The sequence below is a fragment of the Nicotiana tabacum genome, chromosome 6 (genome assembly GCF_000715075.1).
Source record: "Nicotiana tabacum cultivar K326 chromosome 6, ASM71507v2, whole genome shotgun sequence".
NCBI lineage: Eukaryota > Viridiplantae > Streptophyta > Magnoliopsida > Solanales > Solanaceae > Nicotiana > Nicotiana tabacum.
Genome location: NC_134085.1, coordinates 38,900,964 through 38,922,777, shown reverse-complemented (window position 1 = coordinate 38,922,777; position 21,814 = coordinate 38,900,964). Strand labels below are relative to the sequence as shown.

The 21,814-nt window shown below is 39.7% G+C and overlaps 2 protein-coding genes across 2 annotated transcripts; both read left to right on the top strand.

Moving 5' to 3' along the window:
• Positions 1-1,207: 1,207 nt before the first annotated feature.
• LOC142181775 (uncharacterized) lies at positions 1,208-1,999 on the top strand. Its single transcript, XM_075255293.1, has 2 exons — positions 1,208-1,732; positions 1,823-1,999. Exons 1-2 carry the CDS (start codon positions 1,208-1,210, stop codon positions 1,997-1,999), a joined length of 702 nt encoding a protein of 233 aa, XP_075111394.1.
• Positions 2,000-2,024: 25 nt separating this feature from the next.
• Positions 2,025-2,530, top strand: LOC142181774 (uncharacterized). The gene is made up of 2 exons (XM_075255292.1): positions 2,025-2,082; positions 2,184-2,530. The coding sequence occupies exons 1-2, from the start codon at positions 2,025-2,027 to the stop codon at positions 2,528-2,530; spliced, it is 405 nt and encodes a 134-aa protein (XP_075111393.1).
• The last annotated feature ends 19,284 nt before the right edge of the window (positions 2,531-21,814 follow it).

The following is a 21,814-nucleotide window of genomic DNA, read 5'->3' as shown; positions in this document are numbered from 1 at the left end:
GGAACACCATCGCGAACGCATAGGTATAAGACCTCCCAGCTTCGCGAACACGAAGCATTAATTTCTCACCAGCCCCAGATCCTCTTCTCGAAAGCGAGACCACACTCGCGAACTCGAAGAAGGAAACTAGAACTGACTGCTGCAACATTTTTTTGCAATTTCTAAGTTCAAAAAATGACCCGTTGAGCATCCAAAACACACCCGAGGCCCCCGGAACCTCAACCAAACATGCCAACCAATTCTAAAACATCATTGAAACTTGTTCCAATCTTCAAAACGCTCAAAACAAGATCAGAACATCAATTAAACAACGGATTCAAGCCTAAGAACTCTAAAAACTCTCAAATTACGCTTTCGATCAAAAAGTCTATCAAACCTCGTCCGAATAATCTAAAATCTAGCAAGCATGTCACATTTAACACTACAGAGCTACTCCAACTTCCAGAATCCCATTCTGACCCCAATATCAAATCTCACTATCGAACCGGAAACTTCAAAAATTCAACTTTCGGCATTTCAAGCCTAAATAAGCTACGGACCTCCAAAACACAGTCCAAACGCGCCCCTAAGCCTGAAATCACCTAGCGGAGCTAACGGAACCAACAGAATTCTATTCCGAGGCCGTCTTCACACTGCTCCGACTACGGTCCAAATTCTAAAGCTTAAGCTCTCATTTTGGGATTAAGTGTCCCAACACACTCCGAAACTCAAAACCAAACATCCCGGCGAATCTAAATAGCAGAAACAAACATGGGAAAAACAGTTAATAGGGGATCGAGCGTTAATTCTTAAAATGAACGGCCGGATCGTTACAGCAGCCTTGAGATTGGACTAGCAAATTTCCTTGCCCTGGGTCCTGTACCATATTCTGGTACTATGTTAGCAAAGAAAAGGGGCCGTGTGAGTCTTACACAACCTCCTGATAAAGGAGGTAGCTCCAAACCTTTGTTATGAATTGGCTTTTCTAGAATATTAGAGGTATGAATAAGAGGTATAAACAAAACAAAGTTGAGAAATTACTTAAAAATAAAGAACACCAAGCTTGCTGGACTAGTTGAAACAAAAGTTAAGTCACATAAGGCTAAATAAGTTTGGAATAATAATGCCCCTTGCTGGGGTTTGAAAAGCAATTACAAGAAGGCTGTGAATGGGAGAATATAGTTACTATGGGACAAAAATCTGTATGAGATATCTGTATTGAAGGTAGATGCTCAATTTTTTACACTGTCATGTCAAGGAGAGACAAGGGCCTTTAGATTGTATAGTTACAGTAATATATGGCTTTAATGCAATTGAACATAGAGAGGCTATGTGGCAAGGATTGAAACAGGTTGCACTTGGAGTTCATGTTCCCTGGCTGATTATAGGCGACTTCAATGCTATGCTCCTCCCTCAATATAGGATATTTGGGAACCCAGTTACCTATGCAGAGATCAAAGCCTATTCCGAGTATGTTACTGATCTTCTACTGTCTGAATTACAATGGAAAGATGAGTATTATATATGGTCAAATAAGCAGGGTGGTGCTGATAGGGTCTGTAGCAGACTAGATAGAGCATTTGGTAACCATGAATGGATGCTGCAATGGGGAAATGTAGTAATTGAGTATGAACTTCCTTTCATCTTTGATCATTCTCCTATGATCCTGTCCCTCAAGACTAAGGCTAGAAACATCAATGTCCCATTCGGATTCTTCAATGTCTGGACTAGTCATCAAGATATCCTGACTATGGTGCAACAAAGTTGGGAGCAGAAACTAGATATGTGGCCTATAAAAGATATATGTTTGAAGCTTAAGTCACTTAAACCTTTGTTGAAGTAGCTGAACAACATAGAATTCAAGAGTATTTCTCAAAAAATTGTCCTAGCTCGAGAGGAACTGCAGCTAACTCAGGAGATGACAAATGCTCAATGTACTGACCAGCTCTTGGGAAAAGAGAAACAGATCTTGCTTGATTTGGAGAAATGGTCACTTGTGGAAGAAAGTGCTCTTAGGTAGAAAGCTCGTGAAAAATGGATAAAATATGGGGATGCCAATACCAAATATTTCTCAGCTTTTGTTAAAGACAGAATACAAAAGAAGTAGATACTACATCTTACATCCCTTACTGGAGCACAACTGACTGATCCTCTAGCCATACAAGAGGAAATTATTTCTTTCTATAAGTCCCATGTGGGTACAGCTTCCCCTTCAATCCTAATAGTTAATAGACTCACAATGATGAAAGATCCAACTCTCTCTCAGCAACAAAGAAGGGAGTTATGTGATGATATTACTAACCAAGATGTATGGTCTGGATTACAGGCCATGGAGGATGACAAAGCTTTAGGTATTGATGGGTGCAACTCTCATTTCTTTAAACATGATTGGCCAATACTGAAGGATGAGGTGACTGTGGCAGTTACAATTCTTTACATAGGGAAAATATTTAAAGCTATTAACTGTACTACGATCACTTTAGTTCCAAAGAATCCTAGTCCTATGACAATAAAGGAATATAGACCAATTGCTTGTTGCATCATATTATGAAGATCATAGGAAAAATTATGGCTGTTAGGATTCAGGAAGTTATACCTAGTATCATCTATGATGCTCAGGCAACCTTTATTACAGGAAGGAAGATCTCAGATAATATTATCTTGGCCCATGAATTAGTCAAAGATTATGGAAGGAAAAATGCATCTCCCGAATATATGGTGAATATTGATTTGCAGAAAGCCTATGATTCAGTAGAATTGCCCTATTTGAAGCAGGTTATGAGTGAATTGGGGTTCCCTGATTGATTTGTCTCTTGGATAATGGAATGTGTACAAACTGTTAATTATACTGTGATGGTAAATGGGGAAACTACAAAGCCATTTGATGCTGCTAAAGGATTGAGACATGGAGACCCCATCTCTCCCTATCTATTTGCAATGGTTATGGAATATTTGAGCAGGAAACTACATGAACTTAAGGATGAAAAAGCCTTTAACTTCCACCCCAGATGTACCAAAATGAAGATCACCCATCTGAGCTTTATAGATGACTTAGTGTTATTTTCTAGAGGTGATCTGAAATCAGTTAATGCGCTTCACCAAGCCTTTAAACAATTCTCATAAGCTTCAGGATTACAAGCCAATCTACAGAAAAGCCCTATCTATATTGAAGGTGTTGATCAAGTGGAAAGAGATAGAATTATATAGAAGCTTGGCATTCCTGCTGGTGAGTTACCTATTAGGTATCTGGGAGTTCCCCTATCCACTAAGAAGATCTCTTTTATTCAATGACAACCTCTAATAGAGAAAATAGTGGCCAGAATTACATCATAGGCAGCTAAGAAACTCCTTATGCTGGGAGAGTTCAACTGGTTCAATCTGTTCTTTTTGGAGTCCTATTGGTATCAACTATTTCAAATGACAGTTAAGGTCCTTAAACTGGTTGATGCCTATTGTAGAAGTTTTGTGTGGTCGGATAGTGAAACTATTACAAAAAGGCCCTTGTCTCTTGGGAAAAAATGTGTTTGCCAGAATTTTTGGAGGACTAAACCTCGTTAACATAAGAATCTGGAATAGAGCTGCCCTAGCTAAGACACATTAGGACCTTGCTCATAAGGATGAAAAATTCTGGATCAAATGGATCCATGAGTTCTACCTCAAAGGCCAGCCTCTCACCACAGTCAGAATTTCTCAACAAGCTTGTTGGATCATGAGGAAAATCTTGGAAGCTTGGCAGACTTTGTTGCAAGTGCAGATAAGGAAGGGGTCAGGCACCCTAATCAAATAAATTTATGAGCAGCTGCTACCTAGTTACCCTAAAGTACCCTAGAAATGTGTGATGTACAAGAATGATGACCTAAGGCCAAATTCATCATGTGGTTGCAACTACAAGACAAGCTCCTCACTACTGATAGACTAGCAAAATGGAGCATAGTTGTTGACTTAGAATGTGTCATGTGCCATACTCAACCTGAAAGTAGGAATCATCTGTTTATGGACTATGATTTCACCAGAGCAATATGGAACAAGATTCTCCTGTGGCTACAGAAGCAGGAAGGGCCAACTACTGGATGGGGTCAACATATAGCTTGGATAATCCAGAATGCAAAAGGGAGGACTCAACAAGCTCACATCTTTAAAAGTGTCTATGCAGAATGTGTCTATACCATTTGGATGGAGAGAAACCAGAGGATATTCGAAAAGAAATTAAGGAACTGGGAGATTATAGCTAGAGAGATTGCCTATTTGTCCAATGTTAGAGCATCTCATGGTGTCCAAACTTGTTACATAGCATGTTGTTCTAGATTGATTAACTAGATTTGATTGTTGTTTGCTAATTCAGCTTAGGCTTTTAATGGTTTTCTTTTAAATAGCTACTTTGGTTAAACTGGCTATGGTATTGTAATGTTGATTCCTAGTGATTACTATATAGTTAGTTACCAAAAAAAAATTAAAAAGAGTTATGCGATGGTTCGGGGAAGAAGATAAAAAAAAAAATTTATTAGAAGTGATTTGGCTTCATGAAATTCAATGCAAACATATATTAGCTAATAGATTTAATTTACCTTTTTAATAATAAAATATAGAAATATTGTGTGAAAAGTATATTTACAACTGTTACAGGTTATAAGTTTGGCATTATATTAATTAAAAAACATATTTAAAATTTGTAATAAAAACCACTTAGTTTAATTCTTGAAAAAGGAAAAATCCACATTTCAAACAGTTTAAAATTGCACTAAAAACTACTAGTAATATACAATTCGATCACAAATTAATCGTGTTAGCATATTCTTTTGTAGTACTTGATTTTTGAAATCGCAAAATCTCGGCTTGCAATTTTTTTGTTTCATGGAACGGCTCAAAAAAAATAAACACAGCTGACATAACGGATGATTAATTAACTAACTAATTATCAAAAAAGACATAATAGATGAACATATCTCTTTCATAGGAAGCTTCACTGTTCGTATATTGCACTTTATGCATTTGTTTGAGAGTTGGCAAAACTCAATTTTTGAAAAAAGAACAATTGTTTTTATAGAAAAAGTTAACTTTTCTTAAGGAGTCTCAAACTTAATTTTTCAAAAACTCATAAACTGAAAATTTTGAAAAATATTGAGTTATGAGAAAAGTTAATTTCCTGAGAAAATAGCTCAAATAATTATATGTAAGGATCCGGCCGGTCGTTTTAAGAATTTACGCCCCGATCCCCTATTAACTGCATTCCCCGTGTTTGTTTCTACTATTGTGAGTTGCCAGGAGGATTCGTTTTGGGTTTCGGAGTATTTTGAGACACTTAGTCGGAGCCGTGTGAAGACGGTCTCGAAATGGAATTCCGTTGGTTTTGTTAGCTCCGTTGGGTGATTTCGGGCTTAGGGGCGTGTTCGGATTGTGTTTTTGAGGTCCGTAACTTAATTAGGCTTGAAATGCCAAAAGTTGAATTTTTGAAATTTCCGGTTCGATAGTGAAATTTTGATATCGGGGTCGAGATAGAATTCTGAAAGTTGGAGTAGGTCCGTTGTGTAATTTAGGATGTGTGTGCAAAATTTCTAGTCATTCGGACGAGGTTTGATAAACTTTTTGATCGAAAGCGGAATTAGGAAGTTTTGGGAATCCTTAGGCTTGGATTGGAGAGTGATTTGTGGTTTTAACGTTGTTTGATGTGATTCGAGTGTGGGAATAAGTTCGTATAATATTTTAGGATTGGTTGGCATTTTTGGTTGAGGTCCCGGGGGCCTCGGGTGAGTTTCGGTTGCTTAACACAAGCTGAATTGGACCGCGTGCATGGGACCGCAGGTGCGGGCCCGCGGAAGCGATGGAGAAGCCGCAAATGTGGCCGGGCATTTGGAGTTCTGAAGTCGCAGGTGCGAGAGCAGGTGAGACCGCAGGTGCGGTAGAAGAAGCGTTGGTGCGGATTGGTGCTTTAAGTGAATTCTCGCAGATGCGCACCTGGGATCGCAGGTGCGAGGAAATGGCCGCAGGTGCGGAAACCCTGGGCCAGAACCTATATAAGGTTTTTGTCGCGATTTTAGCCTATTCTTTCACCATTTTATCCGAGAATTTGAGTTTTTGGGAGGTTTTTGAGAGAGGATTCAAGGGAGCTTCAAGGAGGTAAGATTTTTGGAACCTAAACTCGTTATTATGGTATTTTTTTTACTGATTTGGCAAGAAATTTATGGAAAATAAGGGGTAAATTTAGGGGTTTAGGATTTGAAATTGGAGACTTGGATTTGGGGATTTGAGGGGTTATTTGTGGTCCGATTTTGAAATATTTGGTATGCATGAACTCGTGAGAATGTTAGGATTCTAGTTTTGTAAATTCTATCCGGTTCCGAGACGTGGGCCCGAGGGACTTTTTGGGCATTTTTCTTAATTTCGCGTGTTAGCTTTGAATTAATTAGTGCCATTAGTTACTTGAAGTTACATTTACATTACACAATTACTTTGAATAGATTTGGGTTATTTGGAGTCGGGTACTTGTGGCAAGAACGTGATTTTGAGTTATTTGAGCTGGTTCGAGATAAGTGGCTTTCCTAACCTTGTGTGGGGGAAACTCCACTTAGGATTTGGTATTGTTGATATACAAAATGCCTTGTACGTGAGGTGACAAGTGCGTACATGTGCTAATTGTTGGAAATCCTATTTTCATTAAGTAACTATAACTGTGTTTTCTTCTCTATTTATACTACTTGCAATTTAAGCGTACTGTTAGCTTAGGGAAGCATGTCTAAGTGAATTAATTACTTTACTTATTCAAACTGCCTTATTTGAATTCTGTGCAGCATGCTAGGTTAGAATTCCTGTTTTACCTTGGTATGAAATTGGATTGAATTGAATATTCTTCGTGTTGGTGATGTGTGTTTACTTTAGGACTACGGGTGATCTAGGGTAGATCCCCCTTGCCTGTTTATTTGGGAATAAGGTTTGGTATTCCGGTAGATCCCCCTGCACATTTATATTGGAACTACGAGACTGCACTTGGTAGATTCCTCCAGTACTGGGTATTTACATTTGTGACTACTGATTGATATTCCGATAGATCCCCTGTGCACTACGAACTGGACTACGGGACGACACCCGGGAGATCCACTGGATATTTATATTTGGGAACTATAGGACGGTATCCTAGTAGATCCAAGGTTGCTATATCTGTGTGGAGTTACGTTCTTTCTGTGATTTTCTCTCTGTGTTTCCTTTTGTTAAACTCTAGTCTATTATTATACTGTATATTTTCCTGCCTTATTTATTAATTACCAGTGGGCCTGAAGTTGCCTCAGTCGGACTCGAGCGAGGTTAGGCTTGGCACTTACTGGGTACCGTTGTGGTGTACTCATGCTACTGTTCTGCACATGTTTTGTGTGCAAATCGAGGTACTTCTTATCAGCCCTGCAATTAGCTAAGAAGTGCTTGATGTTGTACGAAGACTTCAAGGTATCTTTGCCGCGTCCGCAGACCTCGGAGTCTCTATCCATTCTCTCTTGAAGTTATAGCCCTTCTATATTTCTTTTGATTTAGACACTCTGGAGTTAGAACACTATGTAGTATCTATAGCTTGTGATTTCTTGAGATTCCAGGTTTTGGGAGTTATTTCAGTTTGAGAGTTTATATTTGTATATGTCAAACGACATCTTAAACATTTTATTATGTTTTATTCGCTGTTTTGGTTAGTTTTATCATTCATTTTCTTTTCAGCAATTGGTTATGCTTACCTAATCGTAGAGACTAGGTGTCGTCACGACACTTCATGGAGGGCGAACTGGGGTCGTAACAAGTTATTGTCAGAGCTCTAGGTTTGTAGGAGTCATGAATCACAAGCCAGTTTATTAGAGTCTCGTGGATTCATATAGAGACGTCTGTACTTATCTACGAGAGGTTATGTAACTGTTAGGAAAAATTCCACTTCATTTGATTTCCTTGTCGTGCGGGATTTTTGATATCACAATTCTAAACTTCTGTCTTCTATTCTCTCACAGATGATGAGGATACGTGCTACCAGAGATGATCAGGCACCCGCACCCCCTACTGGAGCCGTCAAAGGTCGGGCCGGGCTAGCGGCCGAGGAAGCACACGCAGTACAGCCAGAGCACCCGCGCGAGCTGCCATCGAAGAGCCATCAACAGCTCCCGCCGAAGCCCAGACACCTAATACACCTACTACTACTCCAGCGCTACAGGAGACTCTTGCGTAGTTCATGAGCATGTACACCACTCTAGCTCAAGCAGGGTTGCTTCCCCTTGCTGCAGCCACATCTCAGGTCGGGGGAGGAGCACAGACTCCCGCCGCCCACACTCCTAAGCATCGAGTGCATGTTGATCAGGTCCCAGAGATTATTGTTGTACAGCCTGCAGTGCCAGTTCAGCCAAAGGACGGGGCAGCTGCTTCAAAGGATGAGCAGCAGAGACTTGAGAGGTTCAAGAAGTATGATCCTCCGTATTCAGTGGACTAGCATCAGATGATGCCTTGGGATTTCTGGAGGAGTACCACCGTATCCTTCGTACTATGGGTATATCAGGATCGAGCGGGGTTTCTTTCACTGCTTTCCAGCTTCGAGGAGCAGCCTATCAGTGGTGGGGTACTATTGAGTTGGACAGTCCAACTGAGGCAGCTTCCCTTACTTGGACACAATTTTTATATATGTTCTTGAGAGAGTTTGTACCTCAGAGCCTCAGGGACGCATGGCGCGCAGAGTTTGAGCATTTGCGCTAGAGTGCTATGACTGTTTTGGAGTATGCTGTCTGTTGCACTGACTTGGCTAGGCATGCATTAGCCTTGGTTTCTACAGTTCGTGAGAGAGTTCGGTGGTTTATTGAGGGACTCATTCCCAGCATCAGGTCTAGCATGGCTCGGGAGTTGGATATGGATATTTCTTATCAGTAGGTGGTGAGAATTTCTAGGAGAGTAGAGGGTATGCATGCTCAGGACAGAGAGGAGAGAGAGGACAAGAGGTGTCGAGAGTCAAGCCATTATTCAGGTGCTCGTGCCTCAGCTGCAGTTCATCATGGTAGGGATTATATGATTCGCCCCATTCATTCAGCTCTTCCAGCAGTCAGTGGTATTTCAGCTCCTCCTAGACCTCAGGAGCCTTATTATGCACCTCTAGTATCTAGTGCGCCTCCTGCGTGGGGTGCTTTTAGTGGTCAGTCCAGCAGACCTGTCCCGAGCTAGTCACAGCCGCCACGTGCTCCCAGAGCTTGTTTTGAGTGTGGTGACACATACCATATGGTGAGGGATTGCCCCATACTTAGGAGGGGTGCACCTTCACAGACTTCTCAGCCACAGCGTGCCCCGAAGAGTTCCCAGGCTATGATCACAGCACCAGGTTCTACCCCACCTGCTCAGCCAACTAGAGGTGTAGGTCGGGGAGGTAGAGATCGCCCTAGAAGGGGAGGCCAGGACAGATACTATGCTCTTCCTACCCGTACCGGGGCTGTTGCCTCCGATTCTGTCATCACTAGTATTGTCCAAGTTTATCATAGAGATTCATCGGTTTTATTCGATCCAGGCTCCACTTATTCTTATGTGTCCTCTTATTTTGCCTTGCATTTTGGCATATCTCGGGATTCTTTGAGCTCCCCTATTTATGTTTCTACTCCTGTGGGAGATTCTCTTGTGGTGGACTGCGTTTATCGGTCGTGTTTGATTGCTCTTAGTGGGTTTGAGACTAGAGCCGATTTATTGTTGCTCAACATGGTTGATTATGATGTTATCTTGGGTATGGATTGGTTGTCTCCCCATTATGCTATTCTTGATTGTCACGCCAAAATCGTGATGTTGGCTATGCCAGGTGTACCGCGAGTTGAGTGGAGGGGTACTTTAGATCACACTCCCAGAAGAATTATTTCTTTCCTTAAGGCTAAGCGAATGGTTGAGAAGGGGTGTGATGCCTATTTGGCTTATGTGAGAGATGTCAGTGTTGATACCCCTACAGTTGATTCAGTCCCAATAGTACGGGATTTCTCTGATATGTTTCCAGCTGATCTTTCGGGCATGCCGCCCGATAGAGATATTGATTTTGGCAATGATCTGTTGCCGGGCACCCAACCCATTTCTATTCCTCCGTATCGTATGTCCCCTCCTGAGTTGAAGGAGTTGAAGGATCAATTACATGAATTGCTTGATAAAGGTTTTATTCGGCCCAGTGTATCACCATGGGGTGCTCCTATCTTGTTTGTGAAGAAAAAGGATGGTTCTATGCGTATGTGCATTGATTATCGCCAGTTGAACAAAGTTACAGTGAAGAACCATTATCCTTTGCCTCGTATCGATGATTTATTTGACCATCTACAGGGTGCACGGGTGTTTTCTAAGATTGACTTGCATTCAGGTTACCATGAGTTGAAGATTCGGGAGCCAGATATCCCGAAGACTACTTTCAGGACTGGGTATGGTCATTACGAGTTCCTTGTTATGTCATTTGGGCCGACCAATGCCCTAACAGCCTTCATGCATTTGATACACAGTGTGTTCCGACCATATCTTAAATCGTTCGTCATTGTCTTTATTGATGATATTCTGGTATACTCTTGATGTCGGGAAGATCATGAGCAGCACCTGAGGATAGTGCTTTAGACTTTGAGATAAAAGAAGTTATATGCAAAGTTCTCGAAATGTAAGTTTTGGTTGGATTCCGTGGCATTTTTGGGTCACGTGGTGTCGAGTGAGGGTATAAAGGTGGATCCGAAGAAAGTGGAAGCAGCGCAGAGTTGGCCCAGACCATGCTCAACTATAGAGATCCGTAGTTTTCTTGGCTTGGCGGGTTATTACCGTCGATTTGTTGAGGGATTTTCATCCATTGCAGCACCTATGACCAGACTAACCCAGAAGGGTGCTCTGTTCCAGTGGGCGGAAGAGTGTGAGGAGAGCTTTTAGAGGCTTAAGATAGCTTTGACTACAGCCCCAGTTTTGATATTGCCTACAGGTTCGGGATCTTATACTGTTTATTGTGATGCCTCGAGGATTGGCCTTGGAGCAGTATTGATGTAGGATGGTAGGGTGATTGCCTACGCATCCAAACAGTTAAAGGTACATGAGAAGAATTATCTTGTCCATAATTTCGAGTTAGCTGCTATTGTTCACGCCTTGAAGATCTAGGGTCATTATTTGTACGGTGTGCCTTGTGAGATTTATACTGAACATCGGAGTTTGCAACACCTGTTCAAGCAGAAGGACCTTAATTTACGCCAGAGGAGGTGGTTAGAGCTGCTGAAGGACTATGATATCACTATTTTGTATCACCCGAGCAAGGCCAATGTGGTGGCCGATGCTTTGAGTCATCGGGCGAAGAGTTTGGGGAGTTTGTCTTATTTACCAGCAGTGGAGAGGCCCATGGCGATAGATGTTCAAGCCTTAGCCAGCCAGTTTTTCAGATTGGATCTTTAGGAGCCCAGTCGGGTTCTAGTTTGCGTGATTTCTTGGTCTTCCTTATTTGATCGTATCAGAGAGCGTCAGTGTGATGCCCCACATTTGCTTGTCCTCAAGGACATGGTTCTACACGGTGATGCCAGAGATGTGACTATTAGTGATGACGGGGTATTGAGGATGGAGGGTCGGGTATGTGTACCCAATGTTGATATGCTTCAGGAGTTGATTTTAGAGAAGGCCCATAGTTCGCGGTACTCCATCCACCCAGGTGCCACGAAGATGTACTAGGATTTGAGACATCATTATTGGTGGAGGCGGATGAATAAAGACATAGTTGGGTTTGTAGCCTGGTGCCTCTATTGTCAGCAGGTGAAGTACGAGCACCAAAGACCGGGTGGGTTGCTTCAGCAGATAGAGATTCCGGAGTGGACGTGGGAGAGGATCACCATGGACTTCGTAGTTGGACTCCCACGGACTTTGAGGAAGTTCGATGCCATTTGGGTGATTGTGGATCGACTGACCAAGTCTGCGCATTTTATTCCTGTGTGTACTACCTATTCTTCGGAACGGTTGGAGGAGATTTATATCCGGGAGATTGTTCGTCTGCATGGTATTCCAGTTTCCATCATTTCAGATAGAGGTACTCAGTTCACATCATAGTTCTGAAAGGCCGCACAACATGAGTTGGGTACTCGGGTGGAGTTGAGTATAGCATTTCACCCCAGGCGGACGGACAGTCCGAACGCACTATTCAGATTATTAAGGATATGCTCTGTGCGTGTGTGATGGAGTTTGAAGGTTCTTGGGATCAGTTCTTGCCATTGGCAGAGTTTGCCTACAACTACAGTTATCAATCCAGCATTCAGATGGCACCATATGAGGCTTTGTATGGTAGCGGTGTAGATCCCCAGTGGGTTGGTTTGAGCTGGGTGAGACTAGATTATTGGGCACAGACTTGGTTCAGGACGCCTTGGAGAAGGTTAAGGTGATTCAAGATAGACTTCGCACATCCCAATCCAGACAGAAGAATTATGTGGACCGGAAGGTTTGTGATGTTTTCTACATGGTTGGTGAGTGGGTCTTGCTTTGGGTTTCGCCTATGAAGGGCGTTATGAGATTTGGGAAGAAAGGAAAATTGAGTCCGAGGTTTATTGGTCCTTTTGAGATATTGAGGCGTGTTGGGGAGGTTGCTTATGAGCTTGCCTTACCTCCCAGATTGGCAGGAGTTCATCCGGTATTTCATGTTTCGATGCTCCGGAGGTATCATGATGATCCGTCGCATGTGTTGGATTTCAGCTAAGCCCTGTTGGACAAGGATCTATCTTATGTTGAGGAACCGATGGCAATATTAGACAGACAGATTAGAAAGTTGAGGTCAAAGAACATTGCATCAGTGAAGGTTCAGTGGCGGGGTCAGTCGGTCGAGTAGGTAACTTGGGAGACCGAGTAGGATATGCGCAGCCGTTACCCTCATCTTTTCACTACTTCAAGTATGTCTCTATGCTCGTTCGAGGACGAACGAATGTTTTAAAAGGGGGAGGATGTAACAACCCGGCCGGTCATTTTAAGAATTTACGCCTCGATCCCCTATTAACTGCATTCCCCATATTTACTTTTGCTATTGTGAGTTATCGGGAAGATTCGTTTTGGTTTTCGGAGTATTTTGGGACACTTAGTCCCTAAATGAGAGTTAAGCTTTAGAAGTCGGACCGTAGTCGGAGCCGTGTGAAGACGGTCTCGGAATGGAATTCCGTTGGTTTCATTAGCTCCGTTGGGAGATTTCAGGCTTAGGGGCGTGTTCGGATTGTGTTTTGAAGGTCCGTAATTTAATTAGGCTTGAAATGCCGAAAGTCAAATTTTTGAAGTTTTCGGTTTGATAGAGAGATTTTTATATCGGGGTCGGGATGGAATTCCGGAAGTTGGAGTAGGTCTGTTGTGTAATTTGAGACGTGTGTGGAAAATTTTCGGTCATTAGGACGAGGTTTGACAGACTTTTTGATAGAAAGTGAAATTTTGAAGTTTTGGGAATCCTTAGGCTTGGATTGGAGAGTGATTTGTGGTTTTAACGTTGTTTGATGTGATTCGAGGGTGGGAATAAGTTCGTATGATGTTTTTGGATTGGTTAGCATATTTGGTTGAGGTCCCAGGAGCCTCGAGTGAGTTTCTGGTGGTTAACAGAAGTTGAATTGGACTTAGAAAAAATCTGAAGTTGGCTGGATCTGTCATAACCGCACATGCGTGCATGGGACCGCAGGTGCGGGCCCGCAGAAGCGATGAAGCCGCAGATACGGCTGGGCGTTTGGAGTTCTTAAGTCGCAGGTGCGAGAGCTGGAGCGCACCTGCGAGACCATAGGTGCGGTAGAAGAAGCGCAGGTGCAGCTTGGTGTTTTAAGTGAATTTCTCGCAGATGCGCACCTGGGACCGCAGGTGCGAGTAAATGGCCGCAGGTGCAGAAACCCTGGGCCAGTACCTATATAAGGTTTCTGTCACGATTTTAGCCTATTCTATCACCATTTTATCCGAGAATTTGTGCTATTGGGAGGTTTTTAATAGAGGATTCAATGGAGCTTCAAGAAGGTAAGATTATTGGAACCTAAACTCGTTATTATGGTATTTTTCTACTGATTTGGCAAGAAATTTATGGAAAATAAGGGTTAAATTTGGGGGTTTAGGGTTTGAAATTGGAGACTTGGATTTGGGGATTTGAGGGGTTGTTTGTGGTCTGATTTTGATGTAATTGGTATGCATGAAATCGTGAGAGTGTGAGGATTCTAGTTTTGTGAATTCTATCCAATTCCAAGACGTGGGCCCGAGGGACTTTTTGGGAAATTTTCTTAATTTTGTGTGTTAGGTTCGAATTAATTAGTAGAATTAGTTACTTGAAGTTATATATACATTATGTAATTACATTGAATAGATTTGGGCCATTTGGAGTCGGGTACTCGTGGCAAGAACGTGATTTCGAGTTGATTGAGTTGGTTCGAGGTAAGTGGCTTGCCTAACCTTGTGTAGGGGAAACTCCCCTTAGTATTTGATATTGTTGATATATGAAATGCCTTGTACGTAAGGTGATGAGTGCGTACATGTGCTAATTGTTGGAAATCCTATTTTCATTAAGTAACTATAACTGTGTTTTCTTCCCTATTTATACTACTTGCAATTTAAGCCTACTGTTAGCTTAGGAAAGCATGTTTAAGTGACTTAATTGATTTACTTATTCAAACTGCCTTATTTGAATTTTGTGCAGAATGCTAGGTTAGAATTCCCGTTTTACCTTGGTATGAAATTGGATTGAATTGAATATTCTTCGTGTTGCTGCTGTGTGTTTACTTTGGGACTATGAGCGATATCCCGGTAGATCCCCTTTGCCTGTTTATTTGGGACTAAGATTTGGAATTTCGGTAGATCATGTGAGCACCTAATTTTTGACAATATTTAATTTTTGTCACTTTTTCTATGTAAATAGTTTAGGGGTTTTAACCTATAATTTTTAGCTTTGTTACACTTTTTATTATAGGGTAAAAATATAAATTTTAAAAGGTGAATTATTACTATTAATATTATTTTATTTTTATTTTTATTTTTAATAATAAAAAAACTGAAAATATTATTTTTTTTATTTCCGAAGAGATTAAATAAATAAGAAAAAAGGGAGGTAGGGCATTAAAAAAAATAAAAGTAAAAGTAGGTAGAATTCTTTTTTAAAAAGTAAAAAAAGTGGAAAATTAAAAAAATAAAAGTAAAGTTTGTGGAAATTTAAAAAATAAAAAGTAAAAGAAAGTGGGAATTAAAAATAAAAGTAAAGATGGCTGAAAATTAAAAAAAAAAGTAAAAGAAAGTAGAACTTTTTTTTAAAAGAAAAGTAAAAGAAAGTGGATTTATTTTAAAGAAAAGTAAAACAAGTGGAAAAATAAAAAAAGAAAAGTAAAAAAAGTTAGATTTTAAATAAGATAAAAGTAATTAAAGTTGGAATTTAAAAAATAAAAGTAAAGAAAGGTGAGAATTCCTTTTATAAAAAAAGAAAAGCAAAATGTAAGTGGGATTTCTTTTAAATAAAAAAATGAAAAATAATTAGAAAACAAATCTGAAAATTTTCGAAAATCTTCCTATAAATAGAAGAAAAATATTTGGGAAAAAAGGAGAGCGAAGAGGGGAGGAAATTGAGAGAAAACAAATTTTCTTCTTCTATGCTAAAGAGAATTTCTACTAGTTTCATTCTTTCTTCCTATTTCTTTAAAAAAAAAATATAGCCATTCATTACCTTGTTTAAGACAAAACAAATACCTCAAAAATAGGAGCTAAATCACACCAAAAATCAAATCCAAAAGCTTCAAACTCAATTTAAAAGATAGCCCAAAATACTAGCCCGAAGAGATCGAAGTCGAGTTCGGTTCGAAAGGTTTCCGCTCGTTGCCTCTGATTGTGGTTCGTTTGCACATTAAATTTGAAGGTTTTTTACTCCATATGTATTGAATAAGGTCTTCATCTATAAAAGGTTCATTCTTTTCTTAACCAATGTTTCCATTATTTTTCTTTCACCATATTTCCTTTTGATTTGTATATTATATTTTGATTATCTACCAACTTGAAAGATATGATCAAAAAATGAAGGAAGAGCATCAAAAAATAGAATTCGTGAGAGACAGAATGAGTTTCTTCAAATAGATTGTAGTTTATAGGGAAAGATATGAAGATGTATTCAAAATGGAGAGAGAACGATGTAATAGCTTGGATCCAAATTAAAGGATGTTAAGTCAATAACAAATTTGATACCGACATAGGTGAATAGGTCGATAATAACTCAAATCATATATTTCTTCAATAATAATTCCATATTCATAAATCATGACCTTACAATAATCTCAAAGTAGTTTTAGGAAGAAACAATCCAATCATGAACATCGTAGCTTGCTTTAGGCGCGATTAATAAATCATCATGGCTATGGGTACGGTTCCCGTGACATAGTTGTGATATATAATTCCCAAATTCGGATGTGCATTTCATGTGACCTGATCATAACAACTTCGAACAATAATAAAATAAACATATCACGAATCGCGGGTGCATTTCATGTAGCGTGGTTCGAGGTGTGTTCCAAAACGGCAAGTGTACGACAATCGTAACTTGTTCAAACAATAATTCCATAAAGCCTAAAAGCAATTTAAAATAATTAAAAACGTTCATAAAGTTAAAAATACACAATAGGATTAAAACATGTACTAATCAGATAATTAGGCCAATTATTAATAGTTAAAGCGACCATGCTAAAACCACGGAACCCGGGAATGCCTACCACCTTCTCTCGGGTTAACAGAATACCTTATCTAGAATTTCTGGTTTCGCAGACTTTTAAATAAAGTCGATTTCCTCGATTTGAGATTTTAAAATAAATCGGTGACTTGGGACACCAAATAAACTATTCCAAGTGGCGACTCTGCAAAAATTAAATTAAATAATCCCATTTCGAATAATGTCACTTTAATTTGAAAAACTCTCTTATATACCCTCGGGGTGTGTAAAAAGGAGGTGTGACAGCTCTGGCGACTCTGCTGGGGAAAAGAACCCAGAATCTCTGGTTCAGGGTTCAGAATTCGAGCTTGGAATAATTATTATAGTTGGCTTTTATTTATTATCTGATTTTTACGTATTTGAATCTAATGTGCTAAATGTTGCTTTTTACCTCTTTGATATTGCTTGAATTGTACATAAAATTGTTACGAAACCCTCTTCTCCCTAAGTCTTCTAAATCATCTGGGATGTGTGCACTTCGTGTGACTTCTTTTCTGTTAGTCATATCCCAATTTTAGAACGAGGTTCGGACAAGTTGCAAAGTCGGTGAAACTTCTGTATTCCCGGTATGTTGTCCCCCCCTCCCGGCTCGAGCTGTCCGCTCGGGTAAGCCAGGTCTAGAACAATATACCTAGGTTTTTAAACCTAGAATAACACAGCCTCATGCCGGATCCCTAGTAGGAACGTTTGTTTACATCACGTGCATTTGACTTTGGGGACTCAACACAGGGATTGGGTACGTCTCGGGCATGTGTACCTAAATTAAAAAGATCATCCTGATGCATCTTACGTGCTACTTGCACATCTGTTTGTTTCGGCTTGCGTGTTGACCGGGTTTTAGAATAGGGAAAGAAAATCAAAAAAGAAAAAAAAAGAAAAAAATCAAAAATCAAAAATCAAAAATAAGAGTGAGAGGTAGGTATTTAGAAAATTCTGAAACTCTGGAAAAAAAAAGTCATTTCAAAATGAGCCAAAATTTTCAAGTGCCATGTTTCCCCTGTTCCGTCAAAACTAACCGAACTACGCGGGTCTGATTCTCACCGAATGTGAGATACGTAGGCAAACCTCATCAGTTCCGACCCCAATTTTCAAAAATCCAAAAATATTTTCCTTTAGTTCCTTTTTAGAAAGCTTTATTTAAAAAATTCAAAAAAAAAAAAGTTTTTAAAACTCACAAAAAAAAGAAATAAAAAGAAAAATCAATAAAATCAAAATCCAAAATACGAGTTTCCTTTATTTTGAAATATTTATTTTTTCAAAAAAAAAATCAAAAAAATTCAGAAAAAAAAGAATTTTAAAAAAATCTTTCCTTGTTTAAAAGTTTTTCTTTCATAAATGTCAAAAAGAATTGTTGAAAAATTGAAGTCCAAAAATATTTTTGCTTTTCTGTAGAAGTACATTTGTAAATAAATAACAAGCTCAGAAATTAAAAACATTTTTCTTAAAAAATTCCTCTTTCGAAAATTAAGAGGCAACATCCAAAATCCAAAAATATTTTCTTTCTTCTGTAGAAAAAGAGAAAACAAATGAAAATTCAAACAAAAATATTTTCCTTTTACTTTTGAAATTCCCAAAGTTCCAATCAAAAGAAAATGAATTTTTAGAAGTCTTTCTTTCAAAATTAAAAGAAAAATCAAAATAAAAAATCCCAAAAAAAAAAGAAATAAGTATTTCCTTTCTTCTTTTATAAGCATTTTTTAGAAATTCCAAAAGAAAGAAAAACTCATCAGGAAAAAAATTTCAAAAAATCAAAAATATTTTTCCTTTGCCTTAAAGCTTTCATGGTCTTAGTTTATAAAAAGTAAAAAAAGGTTAGTTTACTTATTCCATTCCCGATCTTCCCGAACTACGCAAGATCTGATTCATGCGGCGCCATGGTACGTAGACAATCTCTATCAGATTAGATCATAGCCATAAAATCAGTTGAGTAAAAAATAAATTGAAAAAAAGAGAGCGAAAAAAAGAAGAAAAAAAACGAGAGAGCGACAAAAAAAATAAAAAAAATAAAAGAGTGACAAACAAAAGAGAAAAAGAGAGTGCAAAAAATAAAAGAGCAACAGAAACAAAATGAAAAAATTAAGAGTGATTAAAGAGAGGCAGAAATAAAAGAGGTACATACTGAAAGAGTTAGTTAAGCCGGGATGAAACATGCAATCGTTCAAACACATGGTAGAAGCGTTTAACTGTTAGGTGCATTGCATCCCAACGTGCGATTTCCTATATGTTAAATGTTTCAAAACTAACAAGGTTGTTGGGTGTGCAAATTAGCCAGGTTTTGGTGGTTGGTTTTGTTGGTAGTCTAGCCTCCCCTCCTTCACAAGATCCAAATGCATAGATGGCCTCTACAAGCAATCTCCAAATGATCGGTCCTAAAGATAGCTCGACATCGGCTATTCTGCAGCTAGAATCAGCAGCTGCTGAAGAGAATAAGATGTTGCATCTCCGCATATTGGAAATGTGGGATGCCTGGACTGATGGTAGTGAACCGCCAAGTGTAATCCCTAGGTTCCCTGAGTTGATCCCCAGGTCAAGTGAGGTTACCAACGCCCTTGTGCCCAACCCGCTCATCCCATGCGGGCACCCTCCAATGCCCTCCAATGATCCTGGCATGCCTTATGTGGTTCGCCCCCAGGCACCGGCTTCAAGGGCACCTCCAATATAGTTCTCTACAGCGCCAGTCTGCACCAAAACACAACCAACTTTACCATGGCCGTATGTTGAGCCTTCGATGTTCATCTTTCAAGGTCCACAGCTTCAATCAGAAATAACATATGTGACCTCATACTCTTTCACTCAACCTCAGCAATATGATCTCTCGGGGGAGCAAGAAAAGGTTGTTAAAAATCCCGAGCAAGAAGAAATGGCTCGGAAGATGAAGAGCCTAGAACAAATCCTGAAAAACATGCAAGGTCTAAGCGGCTAAAAGAGTGTCTCATACTCTGACCTCTGTATGTTTCCCCATCTCCACTTGTCAGCTGGCTTCAAGATGCTAAAATTTGAAAAGTACAACGGACACGGAGACCCGGTCGCTTATCTGAAATGATACTGTAACTAGTTGAGGGGTGCTGGTAGAAAAGAGGAGCTGCTAATGGACTATTTTGGGGAAAGCCTCACTAGAATCGCTTTTGAGTGGTATACAGATCAAGAAATTACTCATTGGCATGTGTGGGACGATATGGCTCAAGATTTTGTCCGCCAGTTCCAATATAATGTGGACATCGCTCCCGACAGAAACTCCTTGTCTAATTTGAAAAAGAAAACCGAAAAACCTTTCGCGAATATGCTGTCAAATGGAATGAGCAAGCTGCCAGGGTAAAACCTCCAATGGATGAAATTGAAATGGTCACGGTCTTTCTACAGGCCCAAGATGCGGACTACTTCCAGAACATGATGTCCACTATGGGAAAGCCGTTCGCGGAGGCTATCAAAATTGGGGAAATGGTTGAAAACGTTTAAAAACAGGTCGAATCTTGAGTCATGCTGCTTTTAAAGCCACATCACAGTCTGCTCAGAATATTTCGGAGGGTTTGATGAACAGAAAAGAGAGTGAAGAGATAGCCATGATGGTTTCAAGCTCGAGGGGGCCAGCAGGTCATTTAGCCAATCATATGTGCCTCCTATTGTCCCAACACACCATTATCCCCTTCAAATTGATGCTTATGCCGTGGCACCACCTCCCTATGCAGTGATAAGCACGCAATCTTACACCCAACCACAACATTATACACAAAACCGAGCTCTACCTCCCAGAAATGCTCATCCTTACCAAGCTTCATATAATCCTCAACCAAATGTTCCCTAATGCAGTCCTCGCCCAAGAGAGCCTTTCAGAAAGAATCAGTTCACCCCTATTGGTGAATCGTATTCAAGCTTGTTCCAAAAGCTAATCAGGCTAAATCTATTGTAGCCAGTGGCCCCAAACCGGCCGAACCCCGAGTCCCCCTCGTACCGAGTTGATGCTATATGTGAATACCACTCTGGAGCAGTGAGACATAGTATAGAGGACTGTTGGACCCTCAAAAGGGCAGTTGAAGATCTGATTGAAACTGAAAGAATCATTTTTCGGGATGAAGAAGCTTCTGATGTGACGAACAATATGTTGCCTACCCACAATATCGGGCCAATAGTCGGAATGATTTGTGAAGCTGAGGAATTTGATCCACCACTAAAGGCCATTTCAGCCATTGCCAAGACAGAAGAAAAGCAAAAAAAACGGTAGCCAAGCCTGAAAGTTCCCCATCATACGGGAGTCTCGGTAGTCAGTCTTGCTATCCTTTCTCCGTCCGAATTATCTCAGGGTGTGATTCAGATATTTTACTTTATTGTCTTACTTTCTGATATAAACCTTTCTATCTTCTAAAATTGAAAAAAATAAAAAAAAATTGAACAAATCAAATGAAATTAATATTTCATTGTCCAGGAATGTCTTTTTTCTTAATCTTGTCATTTTTCTCATTCTCTTTTTAGTTATGTTAAATGCAGATTTCAATAACATGACATGCTTGCGGACTTCATACCCGGATTCTAAAACACTGTTAGACCTCGAAATAATGAATCAAGAATTAGATCGCACTGAAGATTAGCTTAAGGAAATAAAACAAAGAGTTGGAACAGCTGAAGGAAAATTGGTTCCAGATTGGAAAGGTTCATACATGGTAACAAGAGTACTGCCGAAAGAGTGCGTTGTACTTGCGACACATCGAAGGAAATGTCTCTGAAACAACTGTCAATACAAATGCAGTAAAAAGGTACTATGTTGGATCCTCTATATAGAATTAATGTTCTCCGGTTGGGAAGAAGAAGTTTTTCTTTCTCACTATCCAAATACTCAACCCTTTGTAAACCTTTTGAGCCGGTCACTCTTCCTTGATTACCCTCTTTGGAACCTGAAAGTGTTATTGAAAAATGAAATGAAAAATAAAAAAAAATAAAAGAGAAGGAAAAGAAAAATACAGAAAAAAGGGGAAGAAAAGGGCAAAAGAAAAAGAAATGAAAAAGAAAGGAAAAGAAAGATACAAAAAGGGGTAAGAAACGATAAAAAAGACGAAAAAGAAAAAAAAAGGAAAGGCAAAGAAAGAGAAAACAAAATAGAAGAAAAACAAAAGATAATCAAAAACAAAGTTCCCTGAACTATGTTCGACTTGATTCCGAAAGGATACGTAGGCAGCCTCTCTCCTGGGG